The 24085-nt window shown below is 43.0% G+C and overlaps 1 protein-coding gene across 3 annotated transcripts in view; it reads right to left on the bottom strand.

Annotated features, from left to right (window-relative positions):
* Positions 1-23429, bottom strand: part of CAMK1D (calcium/calmodulin dependent protein kinase ID) — a 216429-nt gene extending 193000 nt beyond the window's left edge. For all 3 annotated transcript variants that reach the window (XM_018068141.1, XM_018068140.1, XM_008926178.2), the window contains exon 1: positions 23237-23429. In XM_018068141.1, the coding sequence (XP_017923630.1) occupies positions 23237-23328 (92 nt within the window). In that variant the 5' untranslated portion in view covers positions 23329-23429. The remainder of the gene's footprint in view (positions 1-23236) is intronic.
* Positions 23430-24085: the final 656 nt, after the last annotated feature.

A 24085-nucleotide genomic window follows, 5' to 3' on the forward strand; every position in this document is an offset into this window, starting at 1 on the left:
AGGAAAAGCTGGTCTTTAACAACTTCTCAGGATGGGAGATCAGCCCTGCAACACATCTGTGTTCCCATTGTTGCAGATAATTCTGCAGTCTACCCACGGAGTGAGAGGACAGAGGGGGGGGACACCTCTCAGCCAGAACATGGATGAACATCTTTCAGACTCAAAACTACATAAAAACCTTAAGGCGGGGAATACAGCATGCAAATGCAGATCTCTGAACACCCAGGCTGATAAAGCAGGGCAGTGGATCAGCTGAAGACAAGAGCAAGGGCCAGACTGATTCCTGCAAGTACATGGCCAAGAGGAACCGGGAGAGTTGGCCACTAGGTCTGGCCAAGACATATTATTTATTATTGGCAGTCCTTGCATCTATAGGAGGAATTACAGGTGGTCACAGCCAGCTGCTGCAAGCACAGTGCTGACATAGTTTCTGCCTGGCTATTCTATTTATTATTCAAAAGATCTGCTAGTCATTCATCGACCCTGTGCAAGTTACCTGGAAATGGAAACCTAACACAAATTATAAGCAGCTCTCCTGCAGAATCCCTCCCTGCAGTGAACAACAGCAGACAACACTTGCCCAGGATTCTTTTGAAGTGAATTTCAAAGCAGTTCTGAAAAGAGGAATATTCTGTTCTTTATCTCAGCTATCACATGGGGAAAAAAATTAAATTCAAAGTAGTTGCAGGTTAAAAACCCCAGTAATTAATATTATACTTATTAACTCATACAGTTTGGAAGCCATCAGCACTAGTTTCAGCTTGGGAAAAAGGACAAAAATTTTTGTCAAAATTTGTCAAAAAACATCCCAGATTCTCTCTTTTCAAAACAACGTTCTCATTTGCAGCATTCAAAAAGGTTTAAAAAAAATGTAACAAACCTGATGAAATATTTCACTTCAAAAATCAAATTTTTTCCATACCAAAACTGAACAAAAATATCCACTCTACCCAAATGCATTGATCACTGCTCCAGTTTTACGTTATTTCCCTCCCAAGATTCCCCACAGAGATCTTCTTTTCTGTCTGCAAATTTTGTCTCAGTGCAAGAAGAGAGAGCTGGCAACCTGCGCAAGATTTTGGGACATCCAAAACTTCAGAAGTCCTGGTCAGTATGAACTCCATGCATGCAGCTCACATGCATCCATAAAAAAAAAATAAAAATGTACATTTCCATTCAGCCCACGAAACCCCAGATCCAGACAAGTGTAGTAAATTCATCATGTCCCAGGTGAAGCAGATATTCTCAGCACAGCACACAGCGTATGCACACAAGTCCCAAATGGAAATAGCAGTGCTTGAACTCATCATATTTGGTGTGTTCAGGGCCTTCCAGGGACAGAACAGAGTGGTTCTGAGCTGTAGTCATCTTTCCTCTTTTATTGGGTTGTAAAACGAACTTTTATTTCCATTATTGCTTTGCAGGACGTGTCATGCTAGGATCATTAAAAATATGGAGACAGTCTATGTCTCAGCTTCTTAATTCATACCCAATAGAATGGATTTTTTTGAATAAGATTTTAAAGTGAAAACCATCTGAATCCACTTAATTTCTCTTCTTTCCCAACTGGCTACTGAAAAAAAAAAAAAGAAAGAAAAAAAAAGATGCAAAGGAAAATTTACTTTTTTTTTTTCCCAAAGCAATCAATTTAATCTGCTTTGAAGAAAAGATTAATTAAACTGAGCCTAGAGCCAGATCCAGATGAACCAAGTCTGACTTCTCAACACAGGCACCAGAGCAGGGTCAGGTAGTCACAGCTGCTCTCAGCCCCACGGCCGGTGCACAAAGCACCTTCTCTAAGAAGATCATTCAATCCCTGCTGTTTCCAGCCAGGTTAAAAATCAAAACCTTAGAGAGCCAGCACACTTCTGGTGCTTGCCTTTCCACAGGCTGCCTCCCACTCAAGGCACATCACCACAGAACACTGGGCCTCAATCCAGGACAGCTCAGCAGGGCTGTGAGGGGAAGAAATACAAAGTATGGCAAGAGGCAACACTGAGGGACAGTGGAAATTGCTCAGTTAGTGTTTCCTTCAAAGACTGACACGCAGGAGACACTCATGGATCCCGTCCTCTTCCCACAGCGCTCACTAACTTCAGGAGACTCAAGAGCAGGCTGGATTCTGCAGTCTCCAATCCCATAATCTCTGCAAAAACAGTCTGTCTCTTCAAGTCTGTCTCTAACAGAAGCTTCAGCAGCTTTACTCCACCAACAGCCTTTTCTTTGGATTTAGCCATCGCAAATTCCCCAGGATACACAGTACAACACTTGAATGGTGCAAGTTTCCCAGAGTTAAAGGAAATTTTCCTACTCAGACAGGGGAGCAGAAGGAATGGAAAGTGCTCAGCAGTTACTGCTAAATCTGGAAAACAACTTCATTTCTTTTTTTCAGCTGCTACTGCTTAAAGACAGACATGACTGAGCTGTCCCTGCTCCCCAGCCCCACGTCACAGGAATCAAACCTCCCTCACAGGGGTGGCAACCTTGGGCTGTGGAGAGAAGGAGCCATGGATCCACCACCACGACCTCTGCTACGGGGTTCAAACACGGTACTATGGCAAAACTTCTCCCCCAGTCTTTTGAAACTATTATTTTTTTCTTGTTCAAGGGGCAGGCTGAGCTGTAAAGTGAGGAGTTTTCACTCGACTGACACACGGTGCACCTAGATGGCATTTGGAGACAGATGGGAGATCTTTCAGCCATGCCCCACGCCAGCTGGACACTGGCCAGCCCTGAACTGGAAACCATCTAATGACACAGTCAGGACTTGCACAGCCCCAAAAATGAGGATGCTTATCAGTGCTTCTCACTTCTCTGTAATCCAAGAACAGTCAAACTTCTTTCCTTTTTTTACTTTTCTTTTTTCTCTTTTTCCCTTTTTCCCTTTTCTCCCCATTTAATTTTTTTTTAATTTTTTTTCCATCTTTTTCTTTTAGATCGCAAAACTATTCTGTGCAATGATTTTCCTCTAAAGTCACCTAAGAAGCATTTTAAGTACAGCCCATCCAGAGATGTGACTCATACCTGCCCATCTCCTACCCCTCTCCAGTTTTATTTGGCTAGAATTTGGCGGTTTGAGGTTTGGTTTTCCAATTCCTGTGTGTTCTCACCCTCTTTCGCCCAACCATCCACAAGCCCCACACAGCACAATCCTGGTGCAGCAGGGCTTCATGCAAGGGAAGGACAACAATAACACAACTTCAAAGCCAATGGGGCACCAGGCAACCAAAACCAGCCATTGCTCCTGTGCTTGACCATTCCTTCACCTCAAAGGGAGGAAAATTTTGCCAGCTGGAGGACAGTTCAGAGAAAACAGGGCTGAAGAAAGTCCAGCTGGAGTTTTCATTTCTCACACACTTACACTGCTGCCAACAACCCACATTCCCCAACAGAACCTCCCAGCTGAAGTTTTGCTCGGCCAGCTGAGTCTCTGTTCTTGCTGATTTTACCATTTGAAGGCAGAAAACAGGCTCTTCCATCATCCCCTCAAACAGGAGTAAAAAAAAAAAAAAATAATCCTTTTTTTTTGCATAATGGCCCAGAGGTGATTTCAAGCAGAGTGGTCACACTGACAAAAAATTGAAGGATTTAACCTACCTTTCAGCATAAATACCAGCTGAGATAAAGAGTAGGCAACTGCTTTAAAAGCTTATAATCAGTATCCACACACACAAAAAAAAAAAAAATCTCACAACTGCAAAGAGTGATGATGACAGCTATTTCCAAGCAAAGGTAGTTAGTGTTTAATTACTGTGGATGCTGCTTCTGCAGAGCAGAAACAGTGGATCACATGTGTTCCCCACTGGGTTACAAACCCAATATGAAATTCTCATAATGGAGGTTTTTCAGAAAAGCAGTCCAAGTGATGCAAATAGGGATGTGTGGGGTTTTACTTTTTTTTTTTTTGCAAGAGCTCATTCGTGAATGACCAATATCAAAAGAATGTCTTATTTGTGCCGAGGGAGAAAGCAGTGCCTCCACCAGCCTCAGGAGACTGACAAGGGTAATCTTAAGTTTCCACGGGTAATTGAAAATCTGGCAAATGAAGCAACAAGTGAAGATAATGAAATTAGGCCCAAGCAAAATAATTTTGATTTTTGATGATGTTATTTAACAGAAGATTTTACATGCTGGATCTAACAGAGAAAGAAGAAGCTGCTATAGCCATCCCAGCCCTAGGACCCAATTCTGCACTAAACTGCCCTGAATTTAACTGCCCAGCATAGTCCCAGTGCACTGCACAACCAGAAACACGAAACACAACCAGTTGTCTCACGGGTGAATGCAGATAAGTCACACACCTACATTTTCAAGCTGGCTGTTGATCAAAATGCCCCAGTTTGAGGTACCTTTGGCCTAATTTCAGATGAATTAATCAACTGCAACTGAGCACCAGAGCTATTAAATGTTTGCTCCCACCTGTAAGACCACGAATCAGCAAGGAAAACTCTTATGGCAGTGTTTATATTACAAACAGCTCAATCCTTCTCAAAGCAGTAGATCAGACCCCCCACTGATCTAAAAACTCTTGGTCTGTGTGAATCTTGGACTGTTTTCAGATGAGACAGTGTTTCTATCAGCCCCCTCAGTCAGGCAGGATTCTGCTCTTCCATTGTCTCAGGACCCAAATGCCATTGCCCAGGGATGCTCCTGACCTTCCTCTAGGTGCACCACACCTATATGCCATTTAATGCCATTTGAGATCCTCTCTATTCTATACATACACCCAGCCTTCAGCTCCCCAGGGTGCCCATCTCCAGCACATCCAGTATCATTCCTGCCAGCTCCCTGTGGCTGTTTCAGGATCATGTGGGACATCCCAAATGACAGCGAATGCCTAAATTTAGGCAAATGCACCCAAGCCTTGTAGGTGCAGTGAATCCCACTCAGCCTCTTTACTGGCTTTAAAAGAACCAGTAATTCCTGAGAAACAGCAGTACTTTCTCAGTCTCTGCAGATCCTGCAATGCACAAGGTGAAGTGATAATGTGTCCTTTCTTGTATTCCCTCCAGATTTTGAAAGACCGCCAAGTTTTATACTGTTCACCTAAAGCAAAGCCTCAGAGGAGAATGAACCCAAATTACATGCAAGAAATTGGGTTGTGTTCAAGGCCCAACTTATTGCCTTGGGTTATTCTTTCTGCTACAGTCCTCTTCCGAGAAAAACTAAAGCTGTCCAAAATGAAAAACAACACAATTCCTTTGTCTGTGATGGAGAAATTTACTTTTCTGAGCACTCAGAGTTTATTTTAAAGGTTTGCTTGAATAAATAGGAACCTGTCACTATACTGAGTTTTCTTACTGCATTTTAAAGGGCATTTCACAAAGGCTGGTGTTCCCTTATTCCAGTTTTTATGGAATGGAGAAAAAAATTTATGGTGCATCAACAGCAGGCTAAGCTAAACAGGTTTTTCCCTCTCACCCTGCCAAGGAACTTCTGTGGTGATGTTTTACCAAATGGCTCAGCCAGGCTCTAATTTGTGCTCACTGCGGTTGGTGCGGGGTGGGTGCAGGACACTGAGGGCCAGGAATTCCCACCAGGTGGGAATTTTGTGGCTGCTGTGGTGAGCTCTGGGTGGGATTAGCAGACCTGGTCCCTTGCATCCTGTGGAAATGTGCAGAAATAGAGAGGACAGCCACTTAGGAGAGCCCTTCTTTGGTTGCCTTTCAGCAGTCCACACCTAGCAAAAAAGACATTAAGGGCTCCATATTTTGGCTCCTGCTGAAGTCCCTCTGACTTCATACTTCTAATGGTACTTTAGGGTGTGCTTGAGGATAAGCACACATGGCAGTATGAATAAGCAAAATAATCACATACTAAACAGGGTGAAGCTTTAATAAATGTTAATAAAAGTCACTAAGGAAAATTCACTTCGGGAGAAACTGCACCCATGTACAAGCACAGTCATTGCACACTTTGTTAGTAGAAATGTCTTGTAGGAAATATAAAGCTGCACTTACAAAAATCTCAGTGGAAATATCCAAATATTGGGACCCTGATTCATGAAGATACCAATGGTTTTCTAACACATTATTTGAGAATACCACCCTGGTTTCTTGAGCACAGCTGCTCTCCTATTCACAGCCCAGCTAAGCAGCTTTTTCCCTCCTTGCTTAGAGAAGCCACAGGTTGAAGAGGGAGACCCACAGCTATTCACCTTCCCTGCAAGTTTATGAGACATTTGATGGGTCATCCATCAGCTGGCCCTGTTCTTCAAAGTGGAAAAAGACAGAGTGTTTTACCTTCCAACTATATAGCTTTGCATAATAAAACTGTTTAGACTTGGAGATTTTTTTCTGATGAATGCCAAATGCTCTACAGCAGCAGCCTTCACCAGCAGATCTAAATCACGCAGCTTAAATGAAAGTCTGCCTTGCCAATTTATGCGTGAACTTTACTTTTTTCCAGAATCAGAAAAAAACCCCTGAATGCACTCTGCCTACAAAAAGGCTTTTTAAAACAGTAATGCTGCAGTGACTTGAAACACAACTCTATTCTTCTTGCATCTCATAGGTACCATTTTTTCCCCCATGAAGATGTGAAAATGAGGACATTTCTCCAATTGCTTTTATTTTTTTTTAAAGATGTTTCAAAAAGCTGATTGTTTCAGGGCCACTGTAGCTTCTTCTGTGCTGTCTTCACTTACTAAACTGATTTGCAAGAGGCACAAATATTGTTAGATATTAAAAAATATAATTAACATCACTAATGCTACAGATGTGTCTTCAAGGCAAGACCACATTGCCTTATCATCAGAGGGCTCTTTGGGGCAGCACAAATCCTTATCCACTGCTCTGCAAATCCCACTCTGTTGACAGTGTGATGCTAAAACAGCTGCTATTTTCTGACTCCCACTTCTAACCTGGATTGCTAAGGAGGGGAAAACCCCCTCACAGCTTTACAGTTTCTTATAGTTGTCTCCCCAGTGTCCTTCTACTGACAAACCTACACTGGAAAATGCATTATCCGGCTGGTGCTGAGAGCTCAGAGACATTTCTGGATGGTCTTTCTGCCTTACTGGAATTCCCAACACACTGAAAGATGACAACAGTTTCAGAAAACAAAATGCATTTTAGTTGGGTTTACTCTCTTGTCCCCATTTCTAGTGTCTTTGAGGTGGGGCTGTCCACCTCTTTTTGGAGTGAGTGGTATTTTTAGGAAAGGGATCAGATTCTGGCCTTGTGTTCCACACAAAGGATCACCTGCAAAACACGAGCATTGCAGCTGAGGTTTCAACATGGATAGAAGAGGGGAGATTCCCACCACATTACCATGACAAAAAACAACACCCTGCACAGTGCATTCTGAACATCTCACATAGCAAGCTTTAATTAGTTAGGTCTCAAAGTGAGCTACAAAGTAGGTCGGGGACTGTTTGGCAGATGGGGAAACCAGGCCAATGAGGTGCTGCAATTTCTCCAAGGTCATAAAAAAAGGCCAGTGTCACAGTCAGAAACAAACCCCAAGTCTCCCAAATTGTTATCTAGTGCTCTTCAACCCAAGACATTTCTCTGCCATTAGTCCACATCGTCTCCAAAGCTCGTGACTTTACAAAGTCTGAGCGGGTACCAGTATGGGAGTACCAATACAGGGGTTATCAATAGTGGGAGAACAGCAACAGCAAGGACACTGAGTCAAAGAAAGTGACTGGCAAAGTAAAAGGAGAACCTGTGCTTTTGCCATTACTTTCATGTGAGCTCTAATACGCATGCATGGTCAGGAAGGCTCTCCATAATTGAGTTTTCACCTGAATCCTGACCACATGAAGCACCACAAACACAAATGCAGCTCAAGGACAACCCAGACCTGCTGAGGTACACAAGTACCTCAGACCAGTGACCCACTTTTATTGAAACACTAAGCACACCCATCTCTCTATCTTCACTGCTATTTGGAGGACTCTCATTTCCCTGCATGACCCCACTTCTCCTCCCTGTCACCACTGCATGTGAGAGGTAAAGGCTTCATAAGCATCTCAAAATTGAATAAATGCTGTCTCATTGACATCAAGGACCAACTCTCACTACTGTTTTTACTGGGACCATAGTTAGGCTACTACAGAGAAATCCTGACCTATATACTTTTTGACGCTTGCCTGCACTTGTCATGACCAGAGACAGGGAGTGCCAGGAAATGGAATTTCTATTGCATTTCACAGTTCAGACAGACACGGAAACTGCAATAAAATCTACCATAAATACTGGTTCTACCTAGTAAAAAGAACTGAGTGGAATATGGAGAGCTAAATCCAACAGGACAGTGGGCTACGCAGAAAAGAGGATTTTGTCCTGGACTCTCAGGAGACTGCACATATTTTCCTATCTGCATCCTCAGCAGAATTCTCATCTAGTGCATGTCCAGTATTGCTTCTGCCACCAATATCAGAACTCACTTGGCTATGTTAGAAGCTGACAAGAAGACCTTCAGTCTTATAGATACAGTAAGTGATGTTTAAAGACAACTTATTTTGACTGTTAGAGTTTTGTGTACAGGCTTCAGGAAGATCTAAACGTTCATTCCACATCCATCCATTATCAAGGGGAAGCCAAATATAAACTCAAAGACTCATTTTCTCCCAGACTGCAAGTTCTGACACGTTTGCAGACACACCAACAATACATTAAGAGAGATCCATGTGGATAGAGGGCTCAATTCTTGCCTGAAACATGTTTTTTTGGAATAAAATGTATTAGTCTAGATATTAAATTATGTAGATATAGGGTCATCCAATGTCCAAATTCTGCTCCCATTTATTCCAGAAAAAAAGGCAACATAATATCTTGCTGACACTCTGTAATCTGTCCTTATAGACCATGATAGACACAAGTATTCAGCAAGAGCCACAGCAGAAATACATGCCAGCAGATGGTATTATCCTGAACAAAATCAATTAAGGACATTTACAATATGTCAAAAGTGCAGCTACAAAAACAAAGTGTAGACCTGTACATCTGTTTCTTAATGAAGCCTTTGAGTACTTGACAGTTAGCCAACAAAGCACAAGATAAACGCTACAGCAACACCAATAATAGATAAGGACATACCATACATATTCAGTTTCCTCAACAGTCACCACAAAATACAAGATGTTGAGCAGACACTGAGTAACCAGATCCTAGAAGTCCATATGTCATGCATAAATGTAGCAAAAATATAAGCATACGAGTTTTCGGTATCACAGATTCTCCAAGGACTGTGATCTGCTCAAAAATTGCAGTAATAGGAGTCATATGGCAACGATAAGTTAAGAAATACTATTCTCTCCCATAACACAGTCCTCTGGTATATTTAAAAGGCTTCTTGGAACCCTGACACCTTGACTGAAATAAAAAAATAGAGCTCACAGTTCCCTAAAAGTTGTTGCGACATCTGTGAGAACCCAGTGACATACAAGAGGCATAATGAGATACACAGCCAGGTACATCAGTGGCATCTTGTAGACTACATAAAACACAAATGGACTGAGGGAATCCCAGAGTTATTCATGCAGGGAACAAAAATCCTATATCTATATGTTCTCCACAGAGAAGATGAGAGGTGGAAACATTTCACAGGGGGAAAAAATTATCCCTTCTGTGCCACAGCTTCATTCAAAGTTTGAGGGACTCATTTATGGAAGAAAAGGGTAAGACCAGTGAACACTTGTTGTTGAAGATGGCATTTAGTGTCCACTGTGGCTGTCACTATGAATTGTTTTTATTGGTGGTTTGCTGCAGAAACCACAAACAGGGACAGGACTGTTCCAGTCACAGCCTGCTGCAACGTGCTGAAAGCTCTGGTATTAATATAGATGATGGTATCAACTCTATGTACAATGGCTGTTATTTAGCTCCTAGGGAACTCATACCAAGTTTCTCCTACTAGCTGCCAAATGAATAAAATATTCAGAAATATTTACATTAAGTGTTAATAAGGGCTGAGAGATGGGTTTCCTTAAGGACCCTGTAAAAATACAGCCTTAGCACTAAGTGAAAAACATACTTACAGTCTACATCAGAGCAACCCATCATTCATTTTCACCAAGGCCCAGACGACAGCCTCATTAGACCAGAGATGGATTAAAGACAAATGATCTGGTGAATAATGTCACTGTGGGCCATGCAGCACCTCATTCAAGCAGTACCACTGAAAACAGATGACTGGGTAGGAATTGTAAGGATAAAAAACATATGGCTTTAAGAATTGCATTCCTGGGGGTGGAGGGGGGGGAACCAACACAGCACTGCATATTTGTATTTAATCTGCTTTGTAAATTGATTTTTGTCATGTAACCTGCCAAACTATCGAACAAACTGTATAATTTCTTAAGCAGCATGATAGAAATGCGACAGATTATTCAAGCATTGTGATTCTTTGTTCTCATATGTCTCATTAAGAAATTATGATTGGTTCCATTTACAGCTCTTAAGTTGAATTCGGTAACCTCAACAATTTCAACCTGGCATCTACTAATTTTTTATTGTTCCCAGGCAGAAATTGTTCCTGACAAAGATGCTCTTGCAAACCATTTCAGTGTGGTGGCTGATGATTTTTTTAACGACGCAAGATAGAAGGGAAAAAAAATCCTGCGACTGACTCCCCTGCTGATTTATAGCGTCTATGGAACGAAAAGAAATAAAATTCCTTGTACTTTGTACTTTCCCCCTTCCCCCTCACCTCCTTTTTGGACAACTATTTTTAAAACCTGTATCGTTTCATTAAATAAATTCACAGCACAACCCTGAAAACAACAGGGCCAGCAGAAGACGTGAACCACCCTGTGGGACATGCTCAGCCCCTTCCTCTTCTCTTCTGGAATTGCAACCTGTTCCTTCATAGCCTTGTAACTTTATATTGACGTTTGAAACGTGAGTGCAAGGAGCACAAATTGCTGCTATTCCAGCTGCTGCTGAGTAGTATGGGCTTTTCTTGACTCCCAAAGGAAAACCTCTAAACTGTGCACATCAAAGGCAGAATTTTACAGTAACTCTGAGATGCTAAAAATCATTTAAGAGAAAATAAGAAGAGAAACAGACCTGGTGTGCTTTTGTGTGCTACCCTCTGGCTTTAGGGAGATCTACTCAGAGCACAAAGCCAACACACAAGGAGACCTCTAGGAAGACATTTTACAGGCACCTTCCGAAGACAAAACTAAATTTCTAAAGTATTTTTACTGCCAATCTTCCCATCTTTCACATTTGCCTTGGTGTTAAAGTATGAAAATATCTAAGCCTTGTTACGTCCCATGGGGTGTTGCTTAAAGAACAGCAGAAAAGGGATTTGATTGCAGAAAGTAATGTACTCATTACCACAACATTGGCAAGGTGGGTTTTAATCAGCACAACTTTGCAAGCCATGGTCAAAGAGCACCCTGCAGGCAGTGGTGCACACCAGAGTTAAATGTGGATGGTGAAGATACCTCAACCATCCCATTCTGGAGGAGAATCCCTCACAGGCTACCTGAGACAGACCTCCAAACACCAAGCACAGTGTTAGTTAATTCACCCTCCACTTACTGCAGTCAAGTTTGCACCCAAGAAAGCTCAGACAGACTCCATCTGCTCTGCACCACCTTCATTCTCCCATGGGAAGGGTGCTTTATCTAAAGAAATAAAGCCCTTAACTGACCCAAAAGATGATGCTTTGCTGCCTTCCAGCTCTGCCTCCCAGCTGGATGTAACTCTGGCACTGCACCCTCCCAAGGGGTTTGTGCAGGATTTAGACAGGAGATAGAAAATAGGGGTTCAGTATAGCAGAGGTAGTGGAGATGGAGGACAAGAGGAGAGGGAAGGGCCATTGTGCCCTTACTTCTTATTTTTCTGGGTTTACCCCCATTAGCTAATTGAACAAGGGGGCACCACACAGTTCCTGTTTAAATCTCAGGTAAAATGATCATTTTCCTTCCGATATTCCAGAGGACCTACCAGGAGTGTCTCAGAAATGGAGGCAGAGGGCCATGGGGGACATCAGGCATCGCAGAGCTAAGATTGCCTCTGCGAGCTTCCCATGGTCTCCAGTCACAAACTGAGCAAGGTCAAATGCTGCATATTTCAGAACTACCAAAGTCATCCCTGCTAAAGATGACAGGTTGGGAAAATGTCACTATCCCACTTCCACTACTGAAAGCAAAAGAATGGTGAGCAAGAATAAAAACAAAGTCGTTGGTTAGACTCAAGTCTTACCTCACTAGATGGAGGAAGAACATAACAGGAAAACATCTCTCAAGAAGTCAGTGCATAGACAAATGCACTGACATAGACAAATAGAAATCTGCTTTTTACCTCTTTTCAGTGTACTGATTGCTGATTAATAACAGAAACAGTCCTGTAAATCTACTCAGCTGCCAAAAGTCTGGCAGATTTCTTGCTCCACATTTCTTATTCTAGACAATGTCATAATAAAATTCAGTACTCATCAAATTTCTGTTCTTTCATTAGTGTTTCATAAGTGTTCATTCACTTTGCATACTCCTCGTTGCTGGGGATATCCTCATGCTGAATTTTGGGTTAGACCCTTTATTAGGAATGATGAAGCTTAGATGATATAAGCAGGCATGACTCCCCTGCCTTCCCCTAAATGCAACCCAATTATCAAGAGAAATTCAAACTACAGAATAAATTAACAGAGTTCACAATGCTCTTAAACGGTTTTTACCAAATGTCACAAGTCATTCTCTATGCATTTATTAATGAAGCCAAACAACAGGCTGTGTGGCAAGAAACTAGCACTATATATCGCTGTATATCACCATATAAATAGTATTTTTAATGTGTGGGTATATATACCCTATACATCTGTATATATGTACATACAGACACTACACTTACATGTATATAAAGGGCTCCTTCACCTTCCTCACAATCACAGGGCAATGCAAGATAGAGATGTTACAACATCACACCATCTCCAGGGCAAACACTGGCACTGAAGCTGCAGGTCATTTTAGTGATCACTGATTGGAAATGGTGAAAATGTTGCCTGGTGTTGTGCACAAGCTGTCCTGTCCAGAGAACCCAGGTCCATGAAATTTTGCAGCTCACTAACAAGGAGGGAGACTTAGCAGTCTTTAGAGCCAATTAAGTTAAAAGAACCCCATTTAGAGGAGTTTTTCTTGGCATTTAGCTACAGCTGAATCCCATTGCTTTGCTTTGCCCCAGACTTCTCCTTTTGTCTTTTCCCCAGAGCAGCTCCACTCACCTGCAGAATGAGAAAGTTCTCAGCTTTAGAACTCGTTATGTTCCCTTTCCACAGTGCCAGAAGGGCACACATTTGCTTTCTGGACACAAACCACCTCAGCTGTCACTCAGGAATCCTTGAATCACTTTCACTGTTTTCCATGAAAAATACAAGATTCATCAGAGACACTCATCAAATGGACTTGCCTACAAAGTTCTGTGAAATTTATTTTTTTTCAGAGTCTCTCTCTTAAGAGCGTAAGGTTTATATCTATGGCATGAAATACATGGTTATGGACAGGAAAGTTAGTCAGTAAAACTACTCCAGATACACATTAATATGCTCAAAAGCAGAAGTCTCCCTGCAGCCTGCAGTATCTGCGTTTCCTGCATCTATGTGCTTTTGAAAACCCTGGTTTTTTCAGCTCATTTCTTGGCATATTCTCTCTGATGTCTAAATATATAGCCTCCTGCTTCCTAAAAAGCGTAAGCCCTAAGTCAAACCTGTGACATGAGACATTTCTCTTCCTTCTAAGTTATTCCTCTTGTGCTCCAGTGCCTGGGTCATTAGGCCAAAAGGAGTGACACCGTTTTTCTGCTCCATAAATGTTTTAATCTAAGCATCTTCTCTCGGTGCATCAAGCAACTTGGCTAACAAGCTGCACGTTGTTTGTCCCCCTCATCTCTCCCTAAAGAAGATAAGAGTTTTTGTTCTGGTTTGTGGCAGGTTTTTTTACATTTGGGAGTGTTTTATGTTGGGAGGGAAACCTTGTTTGCTTTGCAATATTCAGGTTGCTATGTAATTATGCTAGAGAAGGTGTCTCAAAACACCATGGCTTGCACTCAGAGAAGGAGGTGGTGTTTTTATGATGTTCATCATCAGCCCATGGAAAAGCTTAACAGTGTCAGATTTTCCCCTCAAAAAACGTTGCGTCTCTTGAACAAATTAATTACACCCCTACGGCAACAAACCCCATTAAAGCAGAGGTGTGAGACTGATGCTGATCCCAGAGCTTTAGGTAGTCTTTAAGATATCTCAGGCCCCAGCTGCAAAAATTCCCGAAATAAAAGATAAAGCCTTTGAACTTGTTCAGGTGTTATGCAAGAAAAGAGGGCAGGGAGCACGAAACAAGTTTAATGTGCTCCCAGTACCTTGTGCTGTTGACAGCACACACCAAGCACTCTGCTATGCCAGGAATTTCCAAAATACTGCAGCCTTCATGGCTGGGCACATCATGCTGATTTACTTACACTGAGAGGCAAGAGAAGACACAAGTGAGCAGTGGGAGGAAATCTCCAAGCCAACCCAATATAACAGTGAAGGATTATTCAGGGATGCTCTAGCAGTCTGTCTCAGATATGGCTGAATTTGATTAGCAACCTGTGCCTTCCCCAGAGGAGTTTTCCATGTGGCTGCAAATCCTCTAAGTGCTCTCCTCTCCCCTCACCCCCTCAGCTCCCTTCTGTGTTGTTTGGGTTTTCTGTGTATTTGGTTTTTTTACGGTTTTTCATCCACTGGTTTCCCTCATTTCTGCCCTTGCCCATCACAGTGGGGCATCAGGGTCACAGCTGATGAGTTTGTATGGAAAATTGATGTGTGGCTGAATCCTAGTCTTTTGAATTATTTAAGCTGGGATGGGAAGATGGGATCCTGCTGGGAGTGATCCCACATCACCCCAAGCACCGCCTGGTCTGTTCCAGCTCTTTATAGCTCTGGGCAGACCTGGATTCCTGTGAGCAGCTGAAACAACACAGCAACAAAGCGCCCACGCTGTTACCAACAGCACACAGACAGTGCTCTGCATCTTCAGACCTTAACTAGTAAAAACAAATTATATGTGATGACCCCGGCTGAATCACATATAAATAAATATATTTTGAAGATATTGGTGCTGACACAGTGCCCGCTACTAAAAGAAGCAGGGCAGTCCCCTGCATAGGGCTGGGGTTAAGATTCAGGCTGAGCTCTGGGTTTACAAGCAACACACTTTCTTGTCTTTAACAAAACAGTGTAAGCATTTTTGTCTTATTTATTCAGTTTATAAGTTCTCCAGGGTACAAAGAGTCTTTTACTCTGGTGTGTGCAGTATTCCTGTCTCATCTTAGGACAATAAAAGGCGCAGTTAAAAAACCCAAGTATTTTAGACCCTTCCTATTTCACCTTCTAGTGTCCAACCCTCGAATACTCACAGGCTTCTCAGCCTTTGCAAATCTTTACATTTAAGCTCCTAGGAAAACCAGCAAACCTTCACAGTCCTAGGAAAACCAGTACTGATGAACAGGGATTTATTACTCTCCTTACACTCCAAACTGCCATGACAGCCCTCACCAAAACAAACAGGGAGGTTAAGGGCTCCCAGATCTCAGAATTTCCATGGATCCTGACCTCACTCCACTCCCATCAGCCATGGATTAAACTTCTAGATCTTCTGTGCTCTGGTAACTGAGCATAAGATGGAATTCCCAACTTCTGAGTGCTCAGGCTTGAAAGAATATACCTTCAAATATACAACCTAAATTAGGGAGAGCCTTGAGAGCAGGACAATGAGAAGGATCCACTGCAGAAGTAGAACAAAGGGAAAGGGTCTAAGGTGGAGATGCCACAGTGCTTCACCCTGTTGCTGCTAGTGGTAAATGCTCATGTTCATTTGCATTGTTTAAAGCACCTCCCTGGAAACCGTAAGTAGACTGAAACTGCTTGGTTTATCTCCAATTTGGGACACAAGAAAATCCAAACACTTCAATACATCTGAGCCAGTATGTTTTTCCTCATCCACTTCTTCCCATTTCACTATTGAAAAAGGTATTTTAAGAACTATCTTATGTAGTCCAGTTATCCAAAACTATTGATATTTTGACTGTGACACAGACATTGCTCAGGAAAAGATCAAGCAAAATCAGTGATCTATTGTTATGGAGGATCCCCATCCTTGTGGTCAGCTGTCCCACACTCAGATCAGATCTAAAACAGAGCTTACCAATAGCTTTTTCTTAGCACATCCAGTGTTTTAAAAAAAAAAAAAGGCTTTTAACTTAGCCAAAAAATTCTGCTACAGAGTATTATTTTAATTTAACCTCATAGAATCTGCTTGGTGAGTAATTCTGGCATAAAACTCAATACGCTGCTTTCGACATGAAAACATCAGTGAAGGGCCTTCAAAAGTTTATTAACAATCTGTTATTTATAGTTTTCTTTTTCAAAAATGATTGGCACAACATTCAGAGGAAAATTATAGGAACTGCCAAGTCAGATAATAAAAAACCATATCAGTGTTAAAATTTGATAGAAAGGTTTTAAGGAACAGTAGAGAAATGAGAAATATTCTGATTGCTAAGCTAGCTATTTATCATTCAACAACAGCCCAATCACACACATATGTTTGCAAATTATTGTTATTGTTGTTAATTATTATTTACACAGAAGCACTGAAATGCAAGGTGGTTTGAATTCCAATTAAAATGACAGCTCTCTGCCCCAAGGAATTTTTTATCCTTCCTTTCACTCCTTACCTGTTTACCAACAGTACCCACTTAGTTCCAACTTGTTTTCATGCTATCTAAAATGACTAGAAAATTAGGTCCTATTAAGTAATCATGAATATAAACTGTGAGTCACCGGTTAAGTGAATACCATTACTGGCAATAAATTCAGAATCCTATTATGACTTGCTCATTATTGTCAAGCAAACCAAAACAATACAACTTTATTCAATATTAATTGTATCCTTGGATGCTTGAAAGGATTAAATAACTCCAGCTAATATTCTGCACGTAGTCAGGAGAACTGTGCGTGAAGGACAGCAAAAATAATTGAGGTCAGTAACTAAGGTAGAGAGAGAAAAAGAGACAAAAAGGGAGGAAAACATATATCAAGAGATATTTCAGCTCCTGTGTGAAAGCAGATGGAGGGTGAAGGAAGCAGACAGGCTGCTCCAGATGGCAGGAGCGGTGGTGAAGACGGCTCTCACACCCACTGTGTTGTGGCTGTGATGGGAAGAATAGACTTTTGGTTAAAGGATTACTACAGGACTCCAAAGACTTGGGTTCAGCTCTGTCCACTACCTCTCCACCAGGTCTTCAGACCCTCTGGGTTTTGCTTGTTGGGAGCTTTTGGGTGTCAGCTACCTCTGTGGCTGCTTAAAAATACCAATATTTTTATGCATACTTTGCCCTCAGCTCACATCTACACAAACACAAAGCAGTTGTGGACTCAATATTGGTTATACTGAGGTCCTGAGTACTCATATTGAGTGCTAGCCTAGGCAAGGATCACATTTTCCTAAGCCCTGTGCAAAAAATAGAGGGGAAAAAACCAGAATAACTTATTCCAGCACAACTCAGATATCTTACTGTCACCTTGCTGGTCAAGCACACTTCTTGGCTGCACAGGCAGGCAGGTGAGCAGGTATCCTCTGGTAACAGGGAGCTCAGACAGGACAAAGATGTACTTGAAAGAGAACAGCCACTGAGAGAGAGACGAGGCAGGGAAAAAAAAGAGGTCAGGCATCAAAACTAGCAGAAAAGCAGGCTCATGAAGGAAGCACAAGCACATTTGTGAGCTGACGATACAGTAACTGTGTGTCTCCAAAATTATGTATTTACTTGAAAGCTTTTGAGCATTGAGTATTTTGGAATCTTAATTTCAGATTATGAAAGAAAATTGACCTTTATGCTACACTGTTGCCCCAAACAAACCCTGTCTAAAATGCACCAATGAACCACAGTTGGAGAGCTGTCAAAAATCCCTTACCACCAATGGCTGCTTTTCCCAACCCTCACCATCAGACTTAAAAACTATTGGCCATCTTGCTTTTCTGTCTTCCCCTTTTCAATTCCATCTGAACGCTGTTATTTTCTGTAACTGTTCAAGAGAGACCAACAATTTACTTTACAAGATACTACAATTCACACTGCTAATAGTTTTTAAGCCTCCAAGAACACATTGGATAGCAAAGAGGATTACTTATTTTAAAACAAAATGTGTCACCTTAAAGGAGTCCTAACAACATTTTTCTGCTTACCCTATACAGAGTGCATAAACTAAAACACCTGAGTTGTTTCACACCATTAAGTTAAACATTAATATCTGGAGCTTTCACTCCTCCCACAGATGCAGGGAAGGTGTTGTAGGCACCATGCACCTCAGCACAAACTATCCCTGACCCTACATGGGTTTGACAGTGGGGTTCCCAGAGCTGCAAATTTTAAGGTCAGAAATGACCATGAAATATCTTCCTATGTAAACACGGGAAGAAGCTCTCTCGTGGCAACTCCTGCAAGAAGCTTGAGAGCTTTCAGAGCTCCTACAAAATCATCCCAGAGGAGATGAGAACCTCTTGTCTTCATGGTTTGCTGCAGTGGTTCATCAACCTTCCCCCTGAAAACATGCATCTTAACTTGAGACCTATGGGATACTCTAGGTTTTTTATGTGCAATGTTTATTTAATGTAATTTAGGAAAAAAAAAAAGGAAAATACTGAACTGAGAAAAAAAAATTATGAAATATGAAACAGTCTGACAGAGAGCCACTGCTGCCTCACTGAGGTGTCGTAAAAGAGAGGCAGAAATTGCCGGTAATTTCAGCAGAAACAGGAAAATCAGACAAACTCTTCAATCATCACAGGGGCTATGGAGCCAGGGGAAGCACGAGTATCAACATATCTCTTTAGATCTTGGGAATTTCCAAATCCAGGAGGGAAAAACCACTGAGTAACTCGTACGATGCCTCAAGTTAAACGGCTAACCAGGGACAATTTGCTGTGTGGAATCCAACACAAGTGTTTTTTGCACCCAGTCAACGAGAAGGGAAGATCTCTGACCAGGGACAAACAGATCTTGAGCCCACTGGTACCTCCCAGCACCTCCCCTCTACACAGCACCCTCCGTTGGGGCACCTCCACCAGGACCTGTCCTCACCACCCTCTCGCCAGTGGGAGTCAGAGTGAGACTGCACGTGGGGGAAGGTTCCATGAAGGACATGAGAGGACCAAAACACAGCAGACAGCACGTAAGGGCTTGTGACGAGGTGTGTGTGCGCGTGTGGGTGTGTGAGAAAGAAAACAGATGTGAGAGGAGGACGCGGAGTGACTTCATTTCACAGCATGAACAAGCACGTACGGGTGTGCAGCACAGCCATGGAGGGTGCCAGGAGACCATCAAATGGCATAAGACTATGGAAGTGACACAGAGGAACCAAAAATTACCACAGAGCCCCTGAGAAAAACAGAACCACCTGTGTGTTTTCTCTATACTGTATTTTAGGAAAGCACTGGAAACTTCACTGAAGTGTATTTGTCTTCCCACACAGCCCGTACTATGTTATGGCTATATCCATGCAACTCCCTGTGTTATCATTACTAAGCTTTAAGGAATCCACCACATCATTTTTAAGGACAGCCTCGGTATTTCCATAGTTACTAAGTTTGAGCCCTTCTAAATGTTATAACTTCATCATAACTCTGATGTCAATAAGGCCTAGTGACAGATACCTCAGAAATGCAGGGCTGACCCAATTAGCCAGATCAAACGATGGAAGACATTTCTCTTTGGCAAGAGGATGACATGGTTTTTCATATTACTTCTTGGATGTCAAAATCCGAGTTCTAAAATGGCTTAGACATAATATCATTTATATATGGAGAAAAAAACATTGCATTTCTTATTTCTGTGATCAGTCTCATCTTCTTATCAGATTCCTGCTATTGTGAAGCTTCACATCTCTTGAGGGCTGGGGCAGAAATCCTCCTCTTCAGGCAGGTCCTCAATCCCCCTGTCAATTCCTCTTCCAGGGGTAATTGAGTAGAGCTACAACAGGTGAATTTGTGGAAAACTAAAGACATAAGCAGTTAGTCAGATCCTCTTCCTTACTCAAGCACACCTGTCTTGACTTGGAAGGGACTCTAAATCACATCATCTGAGGACCTGGCCCACTGCTATGATTTTATTTTATCCTTGATTTATTTTATTTCTTCCTAGCTACTTTTTCAGGATCTGTAATTTCACTTTCAGTGACTCAGTAGTGGACAAGTCCAGTTTCAAGACAGAGAACTCAACGAACCTGCACATACAGAGCCGCAAATTAAGATTGCACATGCTTTAATATCTGCATAAATACAGACCAGGGTAAGTACAGGTCTGGGTACATCTGAGCCAGGCCGCTGCATTGCTGGTCCTTCTTTAGAAAAACACTATTGCCCAACAGCACAGGGCAGAGCAAACAGTACAGCCCTCAACCACCAAAGGAAACAATTCTTTGGGTGGAAGAAGGCTACTTTCTTACATCTGGATGTGACATCCAATTCAATTTCAGTATCAATGTGGCTGGACGTGATTTACAGGGACATGTGAATAATTAATACCAGCTCTGGAAGGGAGAGCTGGGTACTCATTAGAGTTTCCTTGAAGCCCAAATGATATAATGATTAACCAACTTAGGATCTTTTTAATAATTCCAGCAATTTCAAGTCTCCCGTGTTAAAGATCTGCTGAAGAGCTTTTATTCAGATGAAAGGCTCTCTTCAGAGAACAAATCATTAATAGAGTATACACATAGATCTAACATTCACAAATCAATGCACTTGAAATAAAATGCACTTTTAAAGTTTCTTTTTCACTTTCTTCCCTGATTTGGGGCTTTAGTGCTTTTCTTTCTCTAACAAATTTTACCACAGGCAGTTAAGATTACTGCATGAAAAAGGGCTGGTTTTCTGTTATAAGTGCTTTCAGCACTTTGGCATCCTGAAATGGAATGCCCGAGAAATGCAAAATGCAGCTACTTCACTAATCCCATGCGTTTCATCTGACACGCCAAGTTTCACACTCCATGCCAGAGAAAAATCTATTAGACAGTGAGATCAAGCGATGGCTGTCCAACACAGTTCAGCATTACAGGGCAGGGGGGATCAAAGCAGATTTTATCCCTGCTCCTAAATAATGCCAGATGAAGACATTTTGGTCCAAATACTTTAAAGCTGTTTATCCTTTTGCTTAATCCCTATTTAAATACTTTCTTATCAATAACTGAGAAGCGTCCCATCATTTGGATTTCTGGACCCTCTGTATCTGCTGCTCAAGCCAGTAAACAGACCTTCACTGACTTCAGTGGGAATGGAACCAGCACTTTAATGATTTGCACAGCAATGGCCTGAACTTTTTAGGGGTTTCACACCCTAGTAAATCACACCAGAGCTAGTAGGAACTGCAGGTGCTGTGCTGGTGGGTGGCCAACGACAGAACCAAAACTCAGATTCAAATCTTTTAATTATCAGCCCTCCCTTGGAAGCTAAGGAATGCACAACCAAAAGGCAACCCACGTGCAGGGTGTTAAATGCACATACGTTGATAATTAATACAAACATTAATACTATGCATGGAAAAGAAAACAGCTCTGTTGTCTTTATACAGGCCCAGGTTTGTAATCCACTTATTTTAATTTTCTAAAACTTTCTAGATTGACTGCTAAGTCAAGTTTAAAAACTTCACTGCTTCCACTGCCATCAGAAAGGACTTAGCAAGCAAACTGTGAGGCTCAGACAATGGTTAATACTTTCAGATACTAATTAGCCATATTTAATGAATTTAATTTGCAGCAGCCATGGTAATACGCATAACTATTAACTCTGACCAGCTTTACCTTCCATGGGACCTACACCTGCTCCCATTAACTTCAGTGGGATACAGATCAAGGCCACAGCATTAATTCCTCCTGGACCTCTTCAGCAGCTCAAATTAACCCTCACAGGTGGCTCACAACGACCAGAAAGGTGACAGAAAGTTGTTCAGTGGGAACCCCAGTGAACTGTCCTGCTGCTCCAGAGAATCTCAGTGCATTAAAACTTTGCTCCCCAACACCCCTTCTCTCGGGAAGGGAACGGCACTTCTAAGGTGACAAGCAGGGCACGTCTCTCCCAGCACGAAATTCTGACAGCAAAATCTCGCTGAAGGTGACGAGAATACACCACAACACTTGGCTCTTACGCTGCACTTTGCTTCTTCAGAGACCTGGACGGACATTGATTTGATTTGCTAAGTCAGTGCTTTTCTGAGGGCTCTGCTATCAGCTCATCACCGCCGAGCTGCGTGACCCACCTCCATATTAAAGACCAGCCCGGCTCTTACTCGCAGCCTGTTCATAGGAAAAAACAGCGAGCCCGTGAACCAGAAATACTCTGTTTATAGAGAGCCCTCCCTTGGAAGCAGAAAGAAACTGAAATATTACAGACAAAACTTGTTCAACTGTGTTTTGGAAGTGGCACGCAGCGTAGGAAAAGCACTACTTGGCATTAGCTACTCTCCGTTTTGAGACATGCTTAAAGTAGCAATTAAAGCAGTGGGGACACGGCAACGAGGACCACTCCCAATACAACGCAACCTTGATTACGACGTATATACACACAGCAGCCCATACGCTGCCTCTCTTCAGCACTCCCGGCTCTCTACCTCTATAATATCCTGTATGCAAAAATTAGTTTTAACAAAAATAAAACTCTTTGCTCAGCCGAAAAAGCACCAGCCTGTACCCCGCTCCCTTGCACCATCTGTGCGTGTTTATTCTCAGCCTTCCGAAAGAAAAAAAAAAAACAACACTCGAACGTTTTACTAATCTTTATGCCTCGCCACTATAAATAAAACAAATAAAGCCCAACAACAGTTAAGCATCGTAGCTAAAACACATCCAATCCACTCCGATTATTTCTGCTCGTCTGTCCACGAATAGCTGCAGCCATCGGCTTTAGGGGAAGCGTGCAAGTCAGACCGCATTTATTTACAGTTGCACTATCAAGAAAAAGCCTTTCCCCGTCTCCTCGTTCTATGAATATTTTAAAACACTTGGAGTTTTTCCTTTTTCTCCCTCTTTTTTTTTTTTGGGGGGGGGGAAGGATGGCGAGGAGGGATGCTAGCCTAGCTCCTGCCCCTCAGTTCTATTTTTCTCCGTGTTTCCAGGTCGCCCCGACTTCTCGCCCGGAGGGACGCGCGGGGCGCGGAGCAGCCCCGCACACGGACCCGGGGACACGGACCCACCCCCGGGGGAAGGGACAGCGCCCGCAGCCTCCCGGCCCCCGCAGCCCAAACCCGCCACCTACGTCCCCAGCGTCTCCTTGAACTCGAAGATCTTCTTGATGTCCTCCGCCTGCTTCTTCCAGGAGCCGCCGCCGTCCCCGTTCTCCCGGGCCATGGCCGTGCAGCCCCGCGGATGCCGCGCCGGCGGCTGCGAGCCCTCGGGCGGCTTTTGCTTTCTCTTCTGCCGCGGCAGCAGCGACTGCTGCTGCTGTTGTTTCTTCTTCTTCTTTTTTTTTTCTTCCTCCTCCTCCTTCTTCTCCCCTTCCTCCTCCTCCTCCTCCTCACACTTCCTGCCCGCCGCCGATTTTATTTCCTCCGCGCTCCGGCGGGCTCCGCGAGTGCTCAACTTTTCCTGGGCTATTTCCTCCCAACTTTCTCTTCCCCCCCCCTTTTCCCTCCCCTCCTTTCCCCTCCTCCGCGCCCCCCCTCCCCGCGGAGCCGCTGGCGGGGCTGCCCCGTTCCCTCCCCCCCTCCCCCTTCCGCGCCCCGCGCAGCAGCTGCGCGTCCCGGGTCACTTTGCTCCCTGACTGACCACCCGAGGAAAAAAGTCCTTCTTTTTTGTTGTTGTGGTTTTTCTTTTCTCTTTTTTTTTTCTCTTTTTTTTTTTTTTTGAGGGAGGTCACTGTTTCTCTTCCCCCACCCCCCCGTGCGGGGCCCCGTGGGATGCTCAGCTCCCGGGCGCGGTGCGATGCGGAGCGATGCGGCCCCTCGGGCACAGCGGCTGTGCGCGGTTGTTATGGCAATGGGAGGAGGAAGAAGAGGAGGAGGAGGAGGAAGAAGAGAAGGAGGAGGGAGAAGGAGGAGGCAGCCCCGCCGCTGCTCTGCTGCCTGGCGCTGCCCCTCCTGACTGAATGAAGATAATTCGCATTGCA

Source organism: Manacus vitellinus, unplaced genomic scaffold (genome assembly GCF_001715985.3).
Source record: "Manacus vitellinus isolate BGI_N305 unplaced genomic scaffold, ASM171598v3 scaffold_13_pilon, whole genome shotgun sequence".
In the NCBI taxonomy this organism is placed as follows: Eukaryota; Metazoa; Chordata; class Aves; order Passeriformes; family Pipridae; genus Manacus; species Manacus vitellinus.